Source organism: Drosophila takahashii, chromosome 2R (assembly GCF_030179915.1).
Source record: "Drosophila takahashii strain IR98-3 E-12201 chromosome 2R, DtakHiC1v2, whole genome shotgun sequence".
In the NCBI taxonomy this organism is placed as follows: domain Eukaryota; kingdom Metazoa; phylum Arthropoda; class Insecta; order Diptera; family Drosophilidae; genus Drosophila; species Drosophila takahashii.
Window position 1 is genome coordinate 24,910,395 of NC_091679.1, and position 20,159 is coordinate 24,930,553.

The following is a 20,159-nucleotide window of genomic DNA, read 5'->3' on the forward strand; positions in this document are numbered from 1 at the left end:
GTTCCCAGATAATAAATTTGTAAACAATATTGAAAATAGCACAGCGGCAGCCAGAGCAACCGAAATTGCTCAATAAGCGCCCCGAGCAGCCAGACAAGTCGAAATCAAAAGGGCTAACAGACTAACAACCCTCGACGACAAAAGGAAAATTCAGACATCATTTGCGGCCGTTTCCATCATGGGAAATACAGTTTTTGTGAACGCCTTTGTGTGGGGCCAGACTAAACGGAATTATATAGATGCCACGCTCACGCTAATTGCAACATACCCATAGACGGAAAAAGACAAATACAGAAACGCTGAAATCCGGCGACTGCTGCACGCTTTTCACTTTGGGTGAGGCCTTTGCTTCCCCGAATCTTTGCGTCTTTCAGTCGCTGAATCGCTGATGTAAACGAAATTTATGCAAATCTCCATTAGAAATAAAACATCAATTTAATGGCCAGCGTTTTGATGGCTTTTTCTTTTTCTTTTGAGTGTTGCTGCTGCGCGTTTGTGCTGAATGAATTGCAGTTAACCCAGTTGTGTGTGTGGGCAGTACCGCCTGCCAAAAGTGAACTGAAAAAGTCAATGGAGGTACGCCAACAGCGAGATAACGGCCAACAAATTTAGCTAGAAATAGTCATAGGTCCATAGGAAATTTTAGAATGTTTCCACAAACTGAACACTAAAATAATTAATTTAGTTAAGATACCAACTAAAACTAGTAGGTATGTTTTATAAATAGTAAATAATTAAGAAATTTTTAATAAAAATTAATAATGAATCAAATTTGTATTTAAAGGATATTTAATTATTCTTATATATTTATTTTTATTTTGTTTTCTTGCAGTCTTTTTTAGATTTTTCCGAAGAGTCCTAATCATTTTCTGCAGTACTTTGACTGCTTTTGGCTTGGAAAACAATTACCTAACCGTTCCCAAAAAAACTAAACGCTTCAAAGAGTTCAAAGGTTACACTAAAACCACAGTTTAGAGAGCTCAAACGCAGCTGACTTGCATTATATAGGTCCGTACAGCCATAAAAAGCCCCCACACGCCCATTGGATAAAGTCACTAACACTCCTTGATAAAAAGCCAAAAGGGTTAGCAGTTAGCAGCTTCGTCAATGGAATTCCCACACATAAACAACGCGCATACAGGTATAGTTCATTACAAAGAGAAACGGCCCCAAAAAATAATATCGTAATCGAAGATGGGCGAATGAAAACCGATCGTTGAGCTCGTGCTGGGCTTGTCCAAACATTAGGGTTACCAATGGCGTTTTTATGGCCGCAGTTGCCGCTGCTGCTGCTGCTTAATGCCGCTGGCCATTCGCCGTACGCTTTTGGCCAGACTCGACTGCCTTACTGCCTTGGCCCGTAGGCAAATTAAAAATGCACAACGCAATGCGATGGCCTAACGGTAATTAATGCAATTGGTCAATACAACAAACACCAGAAACCTATGCCAAAAACAATGAAATAAAACGGAAAAACAGAAACTCAAAGACTCGGCGTTAGTGCGTCTCATGGTGACCTCAATGCGGTGGACCCGACTCCGCGTTTAGCGCACGTGTTGAGAATGAGCGACAGGAAAATAGCCACAAATCATAGAAGCCGACTGTCCAACTCAAGCGGAAGTCACTCGACGATGGTCGATGGGCCAGGGCCAGTTCTACACGGTACTCCTCAATTTTGGAAGTTTTTTTGGAGGTGTCGCGGAAAACTCTTTTAGGTAATTTGCCAAATTATAGGCTGTATAAAGATCCAATGGTTTTTGTTAGATCTTAAAGCTGAGATCAAAACTCGCATATCTATGATATTTTCTTGTGTAATATTGAAAGGATTATATTAGGTGTTAAACTTTAAATTAAATTTTAAAGCAAGGACCAAACTAAATCTCAAGTTTTGGAATTATTATTCAATTCAAAGTTTGTCTAATTAATAAATTTAGGTGCTTTTAATAATGTTACTTTAATTATGTTGTCTCATAATTGTAATAGCTATCAAAAATAATAATATAAATACCCGTATTTACATAGTTATCATTAATTGAAACGAAGACTTACCTTGTATAGTTTATCCTTCTGGTACCAGATATCCTCCTCCTCCTCCTGTTGGGTAAATGTCTGGTCAAGATTAAGATCGTCGCGTGAACGTGATAGAATTTTTCGACGCGACACCATCTTGTGTGATTTCTGGGGTCTCTGTCCTCTGCAAAGAGTGAGATCAGGTCGTAAAGGGTTGTGTGAATATTCGAGTTATAAACCAAATACATAATATGGGCAGGGAGATCATAAGGAAGGCCGCCGCATAACGGTACATAAAAACAGCAAACACATCAAATTTCCTCATTTTGCGCTGACAGGCCCCACAAATAAAAAAAAAACAAAAAAATGTTTGACTCTCTTCGAATCGGTAAGCAAACAGAATCAAGGCATCCCTCTGGTGGAGTTCAACGCACCTGGGACTGGGATATACATATTGTTTATGACCTGGACTCCCTTTTTACAAGTCATCCCGCATGCAGAGAGCCCCAAAGGCCTCAAAAATACCCGTAATACCAATGCAATTTGCCTTCCTGTATTTTTCCGTTTTTCTGCTCTCGGTTTCTATGTGCCGAAATTAATGTTTCTTTCGAACCCAAGAATTTATGTGTAAAACAAGCAATTTTTATTGAAATAGCTTGTTATGACGATCATGTTGTGCGAGCTACGCATCGCAGATTCGGAATTGAGATCCCAACTGCGATTCGGGCTGTGAATCAGACAGTGCGGGTGAGATACCATCCAAGGCACGTTGACAACAGCCACAATAAAAGTAAATAAAGAAGAAATCACCTGTAAGCTGAAAAGGAAAATAAGCACTTAATGGTGAAATTGGGAATACCCTGTTGGAATTCAGTGCTATATAAACTGCTCAAACCAATTAAATAAAAGACAAAGCATATTCAAATGAAGCAGAAAAATATTGATAATAACTATACAAAAAGCTAAACATAATTAAAAAACAATTTGATTGTTTCCATATGATTCTCAGGTCTGCAACTTATTTACCCCCAGCTGTTAGAGTATTTCGATTGAAGTCTTTTGTTTTTTCACGGCTCAGATTGTCAAGTCGATGAAAAAACGTTCATTGCATAATAAACATCTATGGGGGCTTGGGGCTTCGGGGTTCCGAAGCGTGTAGCGGCAAGAAAGTGCCCTCTCCCTCACACTCTCCCGTCCCTTTCTTCATCGCACTCCCCATCTCTATCGCTCTTTCGGGAGTCATGCAAATGTGCGAGGTTCGCTAACCTGTTGTCATATATTTAGCTGTCTTTGTTATTAGTGTCTATAATTGTGATGTGTGAGTTTTTGTTGGCTTTCTTTTTGCAGAAACTGTGCGATTGAGTGATCGACGGCTTTGGCCGACCCGACATTTTGGATGCTGCAAGGGCTGGCCATAAATATTCATCCACTTTGCACAATCTTTACTGTTCCGACCATATTGTCAACGATCGACGCCATTTTTTCGCCAGCTATAGATCGCAATCGCATAACAAATGTTGCCGCTGTTGCAGCTCGATTTATGCAACAAAAGCCGTTAAATTGTACAAGTCTCTTGGTGTCTCAGTGCCATTCGTTGCCGCTTTATTGAGTTGCATTTTCTTTTGTGCACACACATGTATTGTTATTTATGGCCAACAAAGGGCCAATGTCTGTGACACAAAAACGAGCCCAGAAAACAGAAATCGCTGTTCGAGTATATAGAACATATGTACCATATAGATCGGACAAAAGTTCCTCAGGCTCAGCACGTACAAAACAGACGTGTTCTAGTTTGACTCTCGACTCGAGTAATTACGTGAATTGCATTCTGAGTGTCATTTATGGGCGAGGAGATTTACGGGATGATCCACACGGATATGCTTGTCTACGATTCGGGTTTGGTGCTACTTACTGGGGGACAAAGCAGAGGATGAAAGACAAAATGTTGAAGGTAGGAATATGGACAAATGATCTTGAGTGAACAAAATAATTTATTAAACATCTGTATAATTCTAAAAAATAATTCGAAATAATTACACAATATTTTCATATTTAATATTCAAAACCCTTTAATTTATTTTTTATACGGAAATCTCCACCATTACACAAATATGCTTTTATCCAATTATCCAAAAAAAAAAAACGGCAAAGGCAACTTTAATTTCACCGCATTCTTTATGGGGCACGTCAAATTAAAACACTTAAACGGCATCTGCCTGTGTTCTCGGAACAATTCTGGCCAAATAACGCTGACATATCAAGAAAGTTTCTTTTTCTTTGTACGATATGACGGACAATTAACGGCCCACAGGCTGCAGCTGGCGAAGTGGAGTCGAGTGGATACGAGTGGTGGCCAAGAGGTGCTCGAGTATCCTGCACACTCACAGCCTCCCAGCGGATAGCCTGTTTTCGTTACTGGACTTTTGTAAACAGAACAACTGTGGATGCCACTTGATGCCATAAAATAAAGTCATCAGAGCCTTGGATTTTATCTTTATATTTTTTTTTATCTCCCGACTCGGTGTGCGTGTTGACTTTGCTGATTTGGCTGCATGATAATTTCCCTGATCTTTTACAGTTACAAATCTCGAGGCTCAGGAATTGGGAAAATGTGTGCGTCCATTTGGCTGGCAATTTTTCAGCCATCAGCATTCACTTTTCGCTCGAAAATAACAAATTTTTCCTTAGCACACGCAAAAATGTTCAGCAACTTTCACAAAAGAAAAAAACACTCGCTAAGGCTCACAAAAAACACAGCTATTTGAAATCATTTAAATAATGCCAATTGAAGATTATTTCTTAATTCACTGCAATCTGGCGTATCATCATTCAAGTTCAAGCCGCACCAATCGAACTCGGCTTTAAATTTCAAATTCGTTGAACTTTCACAATTGTCCAACGAAATGATATTAAATTATAAGCAGACATTTTCCGCACATTTCCGATGGGTTCAATAACTCTGGCCGGCGAATTGAAATGGAAAGCAAAATACACAATAATTTTACAGCAAATATTGATTTGGAAAAATGTGTTGAAAATTACAAATAGGTTTGTTTACTTATTAAACAGTTTGTTCATTATGCTGCTGTCATTTCTCGGCTCTATTAGTATTTTAAATTCCCACAATAAAGGTGGCTTCTTTATTGAGTTTTTTTTTCCAACAGCTGACATTGACGCTGCCCACACGGTATTATTCTAAAAGATGACGCCATATACTTTAGGTCGTTGTTTCTCATAGATGGTGGGTATACATAAGTTGTATTTCTCATGTGGGTTAAAAATAGGTATATTTCAAATTGATAAGAATGTTTTAGGGGTTCGGCGAGATAATTTAACAATTTTAAGTAGTGCCTATACATTTTTGTAAGTTTTTATGAGACTTCAATTACTTTGCCGCCATATAATCTTATTTTTTGGAGTAGAAATTTTAACAGAAATGGTGATGGTATACAAAATGTTTTATGTGGGAATTTAAATACATTGCATACATAAACGAAACGCTTCAATGTTTATGATTGACAGGCGGAAAACTCGTTTCTCCACCAACTTTCTACAGAACTTTCCTCCTGAGACGTCTCGTTCGACTGAAACTATGCATAATTTAATGACAACATTCGCTGCATATTCAAATACCAGACGACTACCGACAATCGCGCACTTTATGAATGAAAGTCAACGTCATGAATTATTGTAGTTTTATTGTAGTGGAAAGAGCGACGAGGCACGACGCTAGGCAATCAATAAAGAATTTTGATGATGACAATCGCGCTGACAACACTAGTTGCATATTAATTGAATCGGTGAATGTAAATGATTCTAATGCAATTGCACCTGGGACGGAGTGGGGCTATCGCTGTGCCTAGTCAAGAGGTCGTTAGCAGCCGTGCTTCACTGTAAACGAGACGTCTGCGGAGTGCAAATAGCTGGCAGTTCGTTTACCCGTCGAGATGATTGCATTGTTCGAGTGCGTCACGAGATGGCAAAGATCAGCCGTGTCTACTTAGCTGAAAACCAGCCGAACGTCCATCGCATCCAGCTATTTGGAGGCATAATTTCAGCAACTTCATCTGGCGAACTCTGCCGGCCAGCAAAATGTTAAGGTCAGACCCGATGAGTTGGCTAGAAAGTATTTTTGGCACCCCTAATGGATTCATTATGTAACCAGAGACCACATGAAAGTTCCCGGGACCTAATGAAGCGCCGAAAAATGGGATGGCGGAGAAACATTTGATACTTTCGCGGCCGGGAAGAAGATATGTTAGCCAAGAATGCTGGGGAGCCACATGATTGATTGGCCGAAACGTCAGAATAGCCCATAACGAAATTGCTTTCACAGGGGTCAAGCGAAATGTTCCCGAGACAAAACAAAACAGGCAGGCGAAAGAGATACATGTGGCCATTGATTTGTGGCCAAATTAAATTAAGCAGTCATTGACTTGTGGAAAGGAGAGAAGAGAAAGATGGTGTTGTTGAAATAATGGGCGTGCTGAGAAGATCTCAACACACTCTGGTAATCCGTTTAATTTTGTTCGAAGTGTCTGCAGGTCGATAGACAAATTATCGATTTGTTGGAACGTATCAGCTTTATGGGCTAGCAATAATATTTTAGTAGGGGTCTAATTGAGAGGTGTTAATGTTAAGGTAGTAAACGAAAACATTTTTAGTCCAAATGAAAAGTTGTTGATGAATACGTAAGTTTGTAGAAGTTGTTTTTTAGATATTAGATAACAATGATATTTCTTAAGTTTGTTAAAATTGAAATTCCAAATACTAAGATAAATTTTTATTTGTTATCTGTTTTAAGGAAATTCTGTTTTGGTACCTTTTAAAAATAATTTTATTTAAGATAATACCAGACTTTCCTTCATTATTTTCAGTCCCTGTGACTTTCCCTTTACCATGGTGCACCCACTAAATCTTGAACCCTTGAAATTAAATAATAAAATTAGTGTGGGCGAGTGGATCATATTTTCCTAACACTTGTCTGCGGTCTGCATTGTCTGCAAATGCTTCAATTTACATAGCGTGAAAGTGGCGTGTAGTCGTAGTCGGAGTCCAAATCCCATTCGCAGTCGCCATGGTTCAGTTCCTCGTTTGGGGTTAAGGTTTTCATTATGCGCGGCAGTGCGCGGTGCAAATTATGCAAAATTGCTCACATCGGGAAGCTAATAATGCGAAATCCGAAGCATTTAACATCGAATCGTATTGCGGAACTGGCTGCCAGGCATTTAACACCTGAGCGCATCAGCGGCGCATCATGGCCCCATCAACGGTAACAGTAACACTAACAGTAAGCGTAGCAACTGGTAAAAAATGAAAAAAATACGAAAATATAAAAACCCAACCGATACCGACAGGTTGTGCATTTCGATTTCGCAAAAACACTCGTATTTTCCATCACGCACATCTGGCGCTCAGCTCAGTTCACCATTCCGGCAATTATTAAGCCCCAAAATATGTTAAATCATATCGCTATAAATGAATATTTGTGTGCGCATCCACGAGACTCGCATAAGATACTTTTCAAAGTCATGTAACTGTCAGCGCTTTGCTGTTTCCCAATTCCCAAAGACAAACCAACGAACTAGCGGATGGATGTATGGATAGTCGAATGGATGGAGACGAAAAGCCCCAGAAATTAACATTTCAATTTTTGAAGATCTTCGAATGTCTCAGCTGGTTGTTTGATTGATTTTCGTTGCTAATGCAGCGAGCGCCGGTGCAGCACTTTCAAAATGTAAATTTATAAATTGCTTGACACCTTTTGAAAACCTCTTGGGGCATTAAATCAAATGATTCGAGTCAACACAGAAAACCGTAACTGGAAAAATGGAAAAAACAATGTACTAAATGTACCGAAATACCATTTTGTAGGTGTTTTAAAGTGTTCAAAAAGACCTCGAAACTAAAATTAAAATAATTAATTGCCAGTTTTCTAAACAAACTTATTTCCCATCAAACATTAAGACTAAAATAAGACTTGTAAATATCATTAGAAGCCAAAACTAATTTAAACTTTGATATTGACATTAACACAATTAGGAAAAAATAACCCAAAAATCAGGAGGAAACTAGATTTTCCTGATGTTTACATTTCAGCATAACAAATTAGTTTGGTTTGGATTATTTATAGCTCCATAAATAATACGAAATACCATAACTATAAAGCTGTCACCAAACTGGAAAACACTCAATATAAGCCGAGTAAAAAAGTTGTATTTTCCGCTGTTTTTGCAACAAACTCATTTCCAATCTCACAAATTTGTTTTGCCTTTGATCAACGAAAAGCCCCATGAAAAACGAGTTGACACTTTCATTAAATTGAAGTGAATTTTTTCCGCATTTCTGCGTTACGTTCCAAGTTGCCCTGACCAAAAGCGAGGTCCGTGCAAAAATTTGCTGGCCAAAAAGAGCAAAAACAGGCTACAACTTCAACTAGAGTGAAAAGCAGAAACACAAAATAAAAACACGAATTTCAGCAAATGAAAAGCAAGAAAAAAGAAGACTGCAACTGGCTGCTGCTTCTGCTTTCGTTTTCGCCTGCACGCTTCAACTGCTCCAAAACGCTCCCAGGAGGAGCGAAAGAGAGGGCTGGCGTCCAGCCGAAAGAGACGGGCATAGTCTGGGGAGCCGGGTAAACGAAGCAATTTGAAACGAAGCTATGACAGCGCCGTTGCACTAAATTTTCCACAACCGACTGAGTTTGAAACCGAAACCGAAACTGTAAACGAAACTGAAACTGATTTCTTTTAGCAGTCGGTGAAAGAAAGATATACAGAGAGAGGTAGAGAAGTTTTACACCAAGAAAAAGTACTTGGAAACATCAAATTTCAAACCGGAAATCCGCCGAAAAACAAAACGAACTTCAAGTACATCTTTTTCACTTTTTGCCCTAAGATACTTTCAGCATTACACTCTTAGTTTGAGAATATTTAAAGTTAAAGTAATATTTTTAAAATATGTTACAATTAGTTTTATATGTTTGTTTGTTTCAAATCTAATGTATTTTTTGGATTAATTTAGAAGTTCTTATTAAAACATGCTAATAATATTATATTTTTTCCTGTGCACTTGTGTTACGTTGACCATCATTAGTTGGCTCAATGGATGACAAAATTTCTCTCACTTCTTTCTTCGTTTAGTGCTTATCAAATGCCTGCAATCAAAAAATCGTCCAAGTTTTCACTTTCTTAGCTCGCATAGCTGCGGATCATAATGATAATGATGATGATCGTGAAGCCGGGGAGCGGAAGTTGGCGTGTAACAATCAGAAAGATCATAATATTTGTGTTGAAGCGCTTTGTTCGGCTGATTGAGTCAGCTATTGGTGGCTGCCCACAACAGAAACATAAAAATTGTATTTAAAATGCAATTTATACGCCGACCCAACAATGGCAAACGAAATAATGTTTTAATAAAGATGCCTTTGTCTGGCGGCGAGGCGTTAAAGGCCATAATCTCAGCATCCCATCCCATAAATATCTATCCGCTGGTATCTCAATATCGGGCTAATCGTCGACAACCAACAACACGTGCCTCGCTATCAGACATAATGTCTCTTTTACACTTTGATGGCGCCAGCACATCAGCGGTTTAATTAGCTTCCAAATCTACGAGTGCACGCACACAAAAAAGGCATTTTTAAAAAGCTAATAAAGGTGTAAACCATCTATAGAAAACAATACAATTGAGATGGATTTGTTGAAATATTTTTCCTAATATACTGGTTTACCATTTGTAGATAATATTACTTTTTGACTATTTACTACTATGAGAATTTATAGGAACTTAAGAAACAAAACAATTACGCCGTCCATTATTACCAAGTTAGAGGGTAATTTTACCACTTTTCCCTTGATAAATAACACCCAATAAGCTTAAAAACCCAGTAAAAATAACAAAAATTTCCTGTTCTTAGTGCCATTATTTTGACCGCAACTGTAGCGAGTCCACTGAATGAGATTAACCCATTTCTCCGCTAATGAACGGTGCCCATTCGGCGGGGAATGGCTTCCAATAAACCTAAATAGACCCAAACTCATCGACAGCTAATGAAATATGCGCGCAGCGTGAAAAGAAATGGCCAGAAGCACAAAGAGAGTGAAAGAACGGTTAGGCGGTCAAATGCAAATTCTCCTGGAATTTGGCCAAGTCGAAAATAGTTTTCGGCTAAAAGGGGTTGAGTTACAAAACCAATTTATTGCGCGACCTTTTTTTTCGTCCGGGCTTAGTGCAGACCCATTTGTTGTTTTGCCAAAATGTAAATGAAGTCAACGTTGTCTGCCGACTGACTGACATTTCCCATTAGCTCTTTCGGCCGCGTTATATTCGAATTGTCTGCAGGTTCTGCTGAACTTTTGCCCAGACGGGGATTTCAGCACTGCCTTCAGCAGAAGAACCGCACTTTACAGGGTCTTTCCAGCGATTGTTTACATTTATGGATGCATAATTGGGTGCCATGCTATCCCCCCTCCCCCCTGTGGCTGTATTTAAATTTTGCCCACTAATTGACTCCCACAAACCACTGCAGAGATGATGGGCTGAGAAGTTGAATTCGATGCTGAAGCCGAGGCTGTAACCGAAGCCCAATGAAACTGCAGACTCATGCCGACATCGACTTCCTTCCTCTGCCTCTCAAGCTCTTCATCATACTCTTCTTTCGGATATATATACAACTATATACACAATTGTCGCAATCGCAATCGGAATGGCAACACCTACTGCACATTTTAATTTCAGCTTTTTTCGGGCCGCCTCATTTCGTTATTAAATGCATTTGTTTCCGAAGGCGTGTTGGCAGTCTGAAACTCATTCATTTGTCTCGTTCAGGGCCATGTGTGAACTGAGAAAAATCGGTTTTTAACCAAATTAGTCTCAAAAAGTAAAACTGGACTGTTTTAGGACTCAAAAAAATATTTATAAATGCAAAAAAATGTTGTCAATTCTTATTTATTGGCTTCAAGACAGAATTGAGATTGTTATGAGAGACAAAGAAAAAATAATGAATATTTAAAAGGTCACAAACAATTCATGCCATAAATTTGTTAAGTAAACTCAATTTATTAAAAAAAAGAAAATACTTGGAAATACCAAAAAATTAATTCATGAAGGAAAAATATTGCTTCAGAACCAGTTTATTTTAAATAAATAGAGCATTAAAATACACCAAAATAATCCGAGTTAAGAACAGAAATATAAAAAGAACCTAAACGCAAGTACACTTATATTCTCCTACAATGAATTTGTAACTTTAAAAAAATAGTTCTTTAATGCTTGATATTTCCTCAGTGTACCTACATACACCAGATAAAAAGAGTCTAAAAAAGATGAGAACTGAGAGCCAGAAGAGTTGCTGAACTCAAATTAACTTGACATTGTACTGCTAATTCAGCACTAATCGTTCGAATTGATGGCAAAAAAGGAACTATTTACGAAACCGAAACTGGCCAAAATTGTATAATATTGAAATGTGAATACGCAATCCGAGAAAGAGACCGAAAAGCACGGCGACAAAGAGAGATGTTGTCAACCTTGAGAGCGGCTTGTAGTTAAGGCTGTGTTTTCTGTTCGCATTTAAATGAAAATGAAACTTAAGTGTAGCAAACAACAAACAAAAAGCGCGTAAGCAGGAAGTCCAGCGCAAAGGCAAAACAGTTAGAGAAAAAAAGGTGCGATTATGAATGGAAGCTGGGCTCTTTTTCTTATATTTTTCGTATTTCCAGGAAGGCAACAGGTGCTAGGGCTAGGGTTTCTCTGGGTTTTTCCATGCTTTTTTCTTGCCTTTTCCCTGCTTTGCATGCGTGTCTCTTGGTCTCCCCGAACTCACCTTTCTGCTCAATTACTTTTGTTTTTTTTTGTTTTTGTTGCTGCAGTCGCTGGTGTTGCTGCTGCTGTTGTTGTTGTTGTTGTTGTGTCGAAACTGTTGCAAAATTGCTGATATTTTCCCAATGATTACGTATTCGCAGAGCGACGACGAGGAAAAGTGTTTGCCCCTAACTGTTGTTATTTCTTTACGTATTTTCCTTCAATGCTGCAACAATGATTTTCTATTATTATTTATATTGATTTTGTAATTGCCTTTGCTACAATTGCCGCTTGCTTTTCACTTTATTAATTTCACTTTTGGTTGCTGGGCTGGGCTAAACGAGTTTGCCATAAATTGTAATATTTAATTTGGCATTTAATTTGGACAACGGGCGGCGAAGGCACGGGTATTTATGCGTCTTTTAAACTCGCGCGAAAAATTTCTAATTCCCCACTGAAATTAATTAAATCGAAATTGTTGCTATCTCGGCATTTTATGGACGCACTTCAATTGCATAACGGCGAAGACTGCGCGCACAAAATTTCGTGATGATGATGATGATTTCGGTGATCCCTGCTTGTTTGTTCACCTCTTTCAGCAGCTTCTTTCTCTTTCTCAGTTTGTTTTCTTTTCTTTTTTAAATATTTTTAGTGGCTTGGACTTTCTGCTTGTTTTCTTTTAGCTGGACTGCCGACGAGCCAGCGAACCAAACGCACTCGACGACTTTCGCGACTCGACTGAAGAATCGAAGGCAGAGCCGGGCTTTCGTGGCGGCAGACTCGGGCTGAGCTGAGCTTGGCTGGCGACGGCCTTACCTTACCTTTTCGTACCGTAAGTTCGGTTACGTTGCTTCGGTATTTCTTTTACCTGTTTTTTACCTTGTCGCTTCATGGCTAAGTTGGCTTAATAGCATTTAGCGTGTCCAAAGCTTGGCGAAGCTTTTTCAGAAAGAGTTTCTTGCAGAGCATATTTCTGGCTCTCGCTCTTGAGACTCTCTTAAACAGCTCTTTGTAGCTGCATTTTTTCGTAAATTCCCAGCAAGATTTGGTGGTCATCAATCTCATCTCTCTGCTTTCTACGCCTTAATTACATCATCAGCATATGTATATCTCTTGGTGATTTTATTTCTCGTTCGCTCAAATTAATTTATTTTTATTTATCATTTTGGGACTTAAAAGCTCTTTAGCCGACATTTTTTGGCAGGCCTAACGGTTCTGGATTTTATACTTATTTTTTATGGCCGATGCGCTGCTCGTTCTAATGGCTTTTTGAAGGTCAATCGAAATGTCAAACTACCTGCGGCTCTACAACGCCCGCAGATCTGTGGAATTTATGTGACAGGCAATTAAAAATCTGCATTATATAAGTAACACCGCTGCAGCAAGTGCATGCGCCAAGAACTTGTCTGAGTTGGCCGAGTCTTTTTCCCAACCCGTTTTGCGGGCAGAAATTAAATTGCAAAATCACTAGGCGCAACCAAGAGTGACACGAGGCAAATGCACCAGTTTCATCACATTGAAATGGAATTAACAATATTCTAGTAGTAAAATGCTGCTTATAATAATACCCTTGAAGGTTATTTATTTTGTTTTTAAGCATTAACTATATTTATATTTAGCCCAATAATTAAGCTTTAAAGTCTAAGTTATTTTAAGCATTATGCATTTATAACAGCTTTATAAAACAAAGAAATAATTTGAATAAATCAAGCAGGCAGTGTACTAAACTGCTTTAAACTCTAATAAACAAAATTAAGTAGACAAAAACAGTGCCAAGACTTTATATGGCCCCTAATTCCTTGTTTATTGCGTTCAAAACATGTTTAAAATATATACCCTGCAAGTGTATAGACCGAATGAAGATCGTGAGGCTGCTGATGATGATGGACGGCCCCAGCAACAATGCTGGGAATGCTGTCTAGAAATCCGCAGCGCGTAAAATTATAAATTCAAGTCGACGCAAACCGAAGTTCGTTGCCTAAGTCTTTTGTTTTGATTCGCCTGCGCGCTGCTTCTTCTTGCGCTTGTTTATCGATAAGAAGCGCACAAGAGTTTCCCATTTAATTTGTCTAAGCAAATATGACTTCATTACGTGCCAAAAAAACAAAAAAAAACACAAAAAATCCGGTTCGCATAACTCATCCCCAACTAATGACACAGTTTGCACAGCCGGGCAATAAGAAGTTTTGACTACTGCCGCATAAACATTTCGCTTGGGTGCTAATTACGGCCAACAACAATGGGGGCCAGCACAGAGATTTGGCCAGCAATCAAGTTTAATTGATGCCATTATCAAATTATGAGCATTTCCAGTGCGTTTGAAGAGGAGGAGTCGCAATCGGAGTCGGAGTCACGCGGATGGCATATGGCATCATAAAAGCTGATGAAACTGCAAAGTGGGGGCGTTGCTGTCGTTATGCATTTGCTGTTAGTGCCTGCGAAGTAGTTTCCCCCGTTATTGTTCATTTCATACAGCTTAATATGCAGCCCGCGAGGCTTTGCACCTGTTACACTTTGGTTATCCATATTCAATTACCATGAGACAACTCTGGCATCGGAAATTGTGGCATGCGGGACTTACATAACGATTGAAACGCCCCGAAATCAATTGGTCGCGTTAATGAAAAGTGAAAGACCAAAGTGAAAGACACCCAAAAAATATGGGAGAGAACCCACAGGTGCTGCCATCGTTATTATTTTATCGAGAGCCAATTAAAGTCAAGTTCAAATGGCCGCACCTCGGGTAATTAAAAAAATTGTTTGGCTGGGCCTCCAATCGAGCGTTGCCAATTCGCTAAACCGAAGTAAAACGCCTTGGGGTCAACATATTTTTAATTTCTGGCACCTTATGGGGGTGCCGCGACATACCCGCTTGGGCTTCACTGTAGTCACACTCGTTATGAGTTACTGGGCCAAGCCAGAGCCTTGACAAACAAGCGGCTCGCAGTCGAAAACAAAACGATGAGAAAACCAAAACACACGCACAAAGTTCAAGTCCAACTAGTTGCGGAATACAAAGTCATGGGGAAGAGCCAACCGAAATGCAAACAAATTAGATGTATAACTGCAGGGCAAAATAATCACTGGTATTTGAGAGCTTAAACAAAGAAGCGGTTTTGAATTGTTATTAGTATTTCTATTAAATCTTAATTATTATTTTCGTACATGCTTAGATTAAGCCCAATTTTGAATTTAATATTTAATATTAATATCTAAGAAAATTTTATTATTTTAGAAAATACACGTGATCAGGAATAAGTATTTTAAGCTTGTCAGAAGTAATTTTCCAAATTGTTAGAGTATTTAAAATTAAATTTATAATAATTAATATTCTTATCTATTTTGATAATATTCAATTAATTTTTAGACATTTTTTTTAATGTTTGGTAGTACAATAGATTTATAAGCGGAATTATTGTAATCAAACGAGCCATGAAAGCTGTACCAAATATGTATCACGTTCTGAATAATTGCGCTTTCAATGTGAAATCTCTTTGTCATTAAAAATCTGGCACTTATAAATTATAAGTTATAATTCCACACTCTCAATATCAATGTGAAAATTATCAAACCATTGTCAAGGGATGTACGGAAAGAGGGTATCCCCCAGGTCTTTAGAAAACACATGCCCCAACAATTGTTGACTCATTCGCTGGCCATTCAAGCCCGGCTCGGCATAATCATTCAATTGGCAAAAAACTCTTTTATTCTTTTGACCAAAACAAACAAAAAACTTGAGAAACAAAACGGAAACACTCCGCAATGGAAGCCACGAAGAATAGACCAGTTCTGCAGAATCGATTGGTCCAAGATCTATGATTGAATCGGCCGTGGAGCCGGGTTCTTTTACGGCCATAAGTCTCTCGGCTCCAGATCATCGCAATCAATGTCGCCCGATCAGCGCCACTTGGTCGCCTTTTGTCCGGAATCGGAGTAATATAAATTGTGAATTATGAACTTGACGCCAATGTGTCACACACTTGAAAAGCCTCGAGTGCCGAATCAAAGCGAACGGCTGTGGAATGGTTTTTGGGATTGGACCAATGTTGTTCAACTGTTTAGCTTAATTAAATCATTTAACGAAATGATTGTGCGCTATTTTGTACCCTATGTCGCTCGATGTCATTGGCTCTCCCTCCGAAAAAAAACTCCACTGCGAAGGTTAGCTCTAAGTGATTTTTTATGCCTCCTCGGGGGGATTGCGCAACCTGGAACTGGGAGTTGCCACCGATGGAGGATGTAGGTCAGGCCGTGCGATGCCACCGCATCTTTTTCTCTTTCTTTTTTTCTTCCCGTGCAGCTGATTTCGGATTTCTGCCTGTGGCATGCCGCAACCGCAGGAAACGGGTTTGGCCAACTGCAAAAAAAAAGGCTATAAAAAAAAGAAAACCTGAAAACAGAGGACGCACAAAGTCACTTTCGCTTGCCGCGACCTTTGACAAGTAAGTGCAACTTGGGGCACCAAAAATGGCCATTGCGTCGAAGGAGCTAAGAGAATTTTTTGTGTGTTAAATAAGAGGGAAAAAGGTTAATTTCTGCTTAAAGATTTGTATACTATTGCACCAGTACTTGAAAAGTCTTAAACAGATTTCGATATTAAAAAGCTTAGGTTATTTAATTTTTAGTTTTTAAAAATTATTTGAAATTTGACAATTTTATAAATATTTGTATAAAAAGATTTAAAACAGTTAAACAAAATTATAAAATGTTTTAGAAATATAAAAATAAATGACCCTTAACCATTTTCGGATTTTAATTTGTATTGTCCGAGTTAAATAATTATTTTGTTTAATTTTAACTTTTTTTAGGTTTAATAAATACATTTTTTATAATAGAATAAAAATGCATAGCTTATTTAACCTCTAAATAACAATGATTTTTTCTTAAAATTTCACTTTCTTCAATTAAAAGTTAACGTAGGTTTATAAATTGCTGTAAGTTTCAGTTTCTACCTGCTCATTTAAGGTTTCATTACTTCTCTAATTGCAACGATACTTTCTTCGCTGTCGTGACTTTAATTGATGTTTCATTTTGGCTTAATCTTTACTTTTCATCAGTGCTTTGGCCTAGAAAACTGCAAGTATTTCTTCGTGCCATTTAAGCCAAAGAATGTTGAAGATCACAGCAAGACTATGACCAAAAATATGCGGAATGTCTTTGCGCTGCCTTGGTTTTAAAGTCATACACAAAATTTAATGTCATAAATTTAAGAGTGTCCACTTCCCCATGACTTTTGCCTAGTCACAACCGATCTCCAGATCTCCGGCTACTGGGTACCCGAAAGTGTGTGCACGATAATCTAACGAGTTCAGTTCCTGCTCGGCGACTACCGAAAACAGAAACGCTTGACCCTATAAGCGGTGGATAGATCTCCATATGTTGTGTTCAGTACATTCCTATCTGATCGAAGCTGTGTCACGTGCAGCCGCCGGTTGTGGGATTTGGTGGAACTGCGTTTGGGGAATGATATCATGTAATTTGAGACAATGTGCCGTGAACGATTCATTATGGTAACCGCTGACAGCTGCGCCTTGTTAAGTGATATTCAATAGATTTAAGCCGCAATATCGGAGGGTCGTTAAAAGGGGGGAGGTTATATCTGTAGCGCGTGCTTTTCAGCCAGGATTTGTTGGGCTCGGATGGAATGTGAGCCGAATCGGTTTGGCCAGCAGCCTTTCACCTGCATTCGCTGTCGGCTGTTGCACTAATTGTTGCACAACTCCTGGATCAGGGGAAAGGAGGGAGATGGGAGGCGGGGATCTGAGACCTGAGACCCCCAACCCGAGAGTCAAGTGCTGGCACTCACATTTTGGCAGTGGGCGTGAATTACTTGGCCTTTTTTCTGGGGTGAACTAATTTCTATGGCATATACAAATAAATTACGGCCGAAATGAGTCGGCTGCTGCTGCCTTTTGTCTGGTGGTAGTGAAAGGCGACTCTCGTGGCTGCGGCCATTTCGAAATCCGGGGGAAATAACTCGGGCACTCGCCACAAGACGGAAAAAAAACAACGAACTACTCTACAAATTTTTATTGGGATTTTACATTTGTGCGGGTGCCACATAGGCCACAAGAAGCATAAATAAATACAAATCCAACGGACAATGGCCGACTGCAGCTGCAGCAGTTTGCGCTCCAATTTCGAAGCCAATTAATTTGCCCATAATCGACCAAATATGGCTTTTAATAATAATTATGCAGCTCCAATTGCGCTGGAAAAGAAACTCATTAGATGCCCCAGCAGGTGAATGGAGCAGAGGGCGGTAATTGAAGTTTTATCGATGTAATTACAGTCCGAATTCGATTGAATATTTATGTTCAAGGAGGGTTTCATTTTTCTAGCCTTCTATTAATTTAAGTGGCTTTAAAAATGGAAATCTAATTGGAACTGTTCTGAAAATAACTGGAAAACATATGAGGCTCTTAATACACAAACTTTGACTGCTATTAATATTTAATGATTAAATTGAAAAAGTTACAGGTGATATAAAAAAGTATATTTAGCACATTTAATCGACATCGTCCAGATTTTGTTTAATTTTCAATAAAAATCTGAAATATATAAAAAATGTTTATTTATGGGCTATATTATAGCTTTATGTATAGTATAGGTTTATTTAAGGAAACTATAAAGTACAATTTGTACTCCATGCAGCTACCTACTATTTCAGGCTTCACTGTACCGCCACTTGTGATACATTTACACAAACTAATCCGAAGACAAAAGACCAGCCAAGTACTGATAAATTCATTTGAATCTGTTTCTTAGCAGCCACGTATTTTTCTTTTTGCTCAAGGTTATGTGTGGAAAATTATATGCCAGGGCAGCTAGCAGCTAGCAGAAGTTGGGTTGGGCGAGAGAAGTAGTTAGCCAGCAGCAGGGGCACCAGAAGCAGGTGGGGATCGGGGACTGGGAACGAGATTGGGGGATCAGTGAGCAGTAGGAGCCGACAGTTTGCTGATTGTCGGACGGAGTGCGATGGTGCAACATCTAGCGGCAGGCGGTGGCGGCAGTTGCGGTTAATTTGCTTGTCATTGCCCAGTTGAGTGGTTGAGCAGCACCACCAATAGCACCACTGTAGCACCTCTGCAGCACCAACAGCAGCCGTCTGCAGTCTGCGGTCTATTTGAATACAAATTTAATTTGAAATTGAGTTGGCTGTTGGGCAGCTGCCCCGACTTATTTTCGGCCACTTTGGACGTGCCGTAAATTAGCCAGCCGCAAAAACTCCCAACTCCTAACTGCGCCAGTTTGCCAGTAATTAGAAAGTAAATCCACATGGTTATGGATGACCTTAGTGTCGACTTTTCCGCCTGTCCGGACAATCAATTCATATCGACTTTAACCCGCTGACCCCAGTGATCCAACGGTTCAAAGCCCCAAAGTCAAACAATTTAGTTTAATCAACTTGGAACTCTTTGTATGCCCTTGCAGAGGGTATTTACATTTTTATTCGAAGTTTGCCCTGTACTTCTGGCCTTAATTATGTTCTATAAAAATGATAATTTTTGAAAGGCACTTAAATTAATTTAAAATAGAATTCTTATTAAAACACTAGTACCTACACAAAAAAAAAATTGATGTGAAACAATGATCGATTTGATGTTATGATATGCTCGAAATGTAAACAACAGGCCAGTTCGAATTTCGAATGTGTGTTTTTCCCTCCCACTCATGTATGTAACTTTAAGAAGCCGCATCGCTTCTTCCTTTCTTTTTCGTAGACAGAAAATATGCTTATGCAATACCAGAAATTTACCACAAACATATCGATTTGACCGCGGCGAGTTTTTTTTGTGAGTACAAAAACGGTCAGTAAAATCTACAAGACATTAAAGAATATAGACAAAATTCGGACTTCTTTTGGGTTCCTTGCCTAGCGAGTGTATTCCTAACATCGGCTCCTCCATCTAGCCAGCTTTTTAAACTATTTTTGGGGCTCCACTCCATTGTGTGGCCCCCAGAAATGGTTATGGCGAATTGAATTGATTACTGATCGGGGGTTCGGTCGAGTCCAGTTCAGTTTAGCAAGAGCGGGACTGGCTGGTCTATATACTGTGCTGGCGATCGCCTTGTTCAGTTATTTTTGCGCAATTATAGCCCCCTTAAAGAGACACAAAAAGCATGTGCAAAAGTTGTCCGGCAGCTGGCGGTTAGTCTGCCCTTCCCCTGCCCCTGTACCCCCGCCTTCCTTTTCCTCTGCGGTTTCTTTGGCGGTTTCTGCTGCTGCTGCTGGTGCAAAAAAACTTTTGCTTTCGCTTCTAAAAGCTAACTGCTGTCTTGGCGGTTTGGCTGTCTTTTTAGTGGTTACTGGTTACTGGTAACTGGTGGCTGGTTAACGCGAT

The 20,159-nt window shown here is 39.2% G+C and overlaps 1 protein-coding gene across 2 annotated transcripts in view; it reads right to left on the reverse strand.

The window, feature by feature from the left end:
• exp (expansion) overlaps window positions 1-12,580 on the reverse strand; it is a 30,010-nt gene extending 17,430 nt beyond the window's left edge. Inside the window, exons 1-2 of one of the 2 annotated variants that reach the window (XM_070212516.1) lie at window positions 11,837-12,572; window positions 2,050-2,194 (exon numbers count right to left, since the gene is read on the reverse strand). In XM_070212516.1, the coding sequence (XP_070068617.1) occupies window positions 2,050-2,166 (117 nt within the window). In that variant the 5' untranslated portion in view covers window positions 2,167-2,194; window positions 11,837-12,572. Of the gene's footprint in view, window positions 1-2,049; window positions 2,195-11,836 lie in introns of both variants that reach the window. The other variant, XM_017155507.3, reaches the window with a different exon arrangement.
• Between the last annotated feature and the right edge of the window lie 7,579 nt (window positions 12,581-20,159).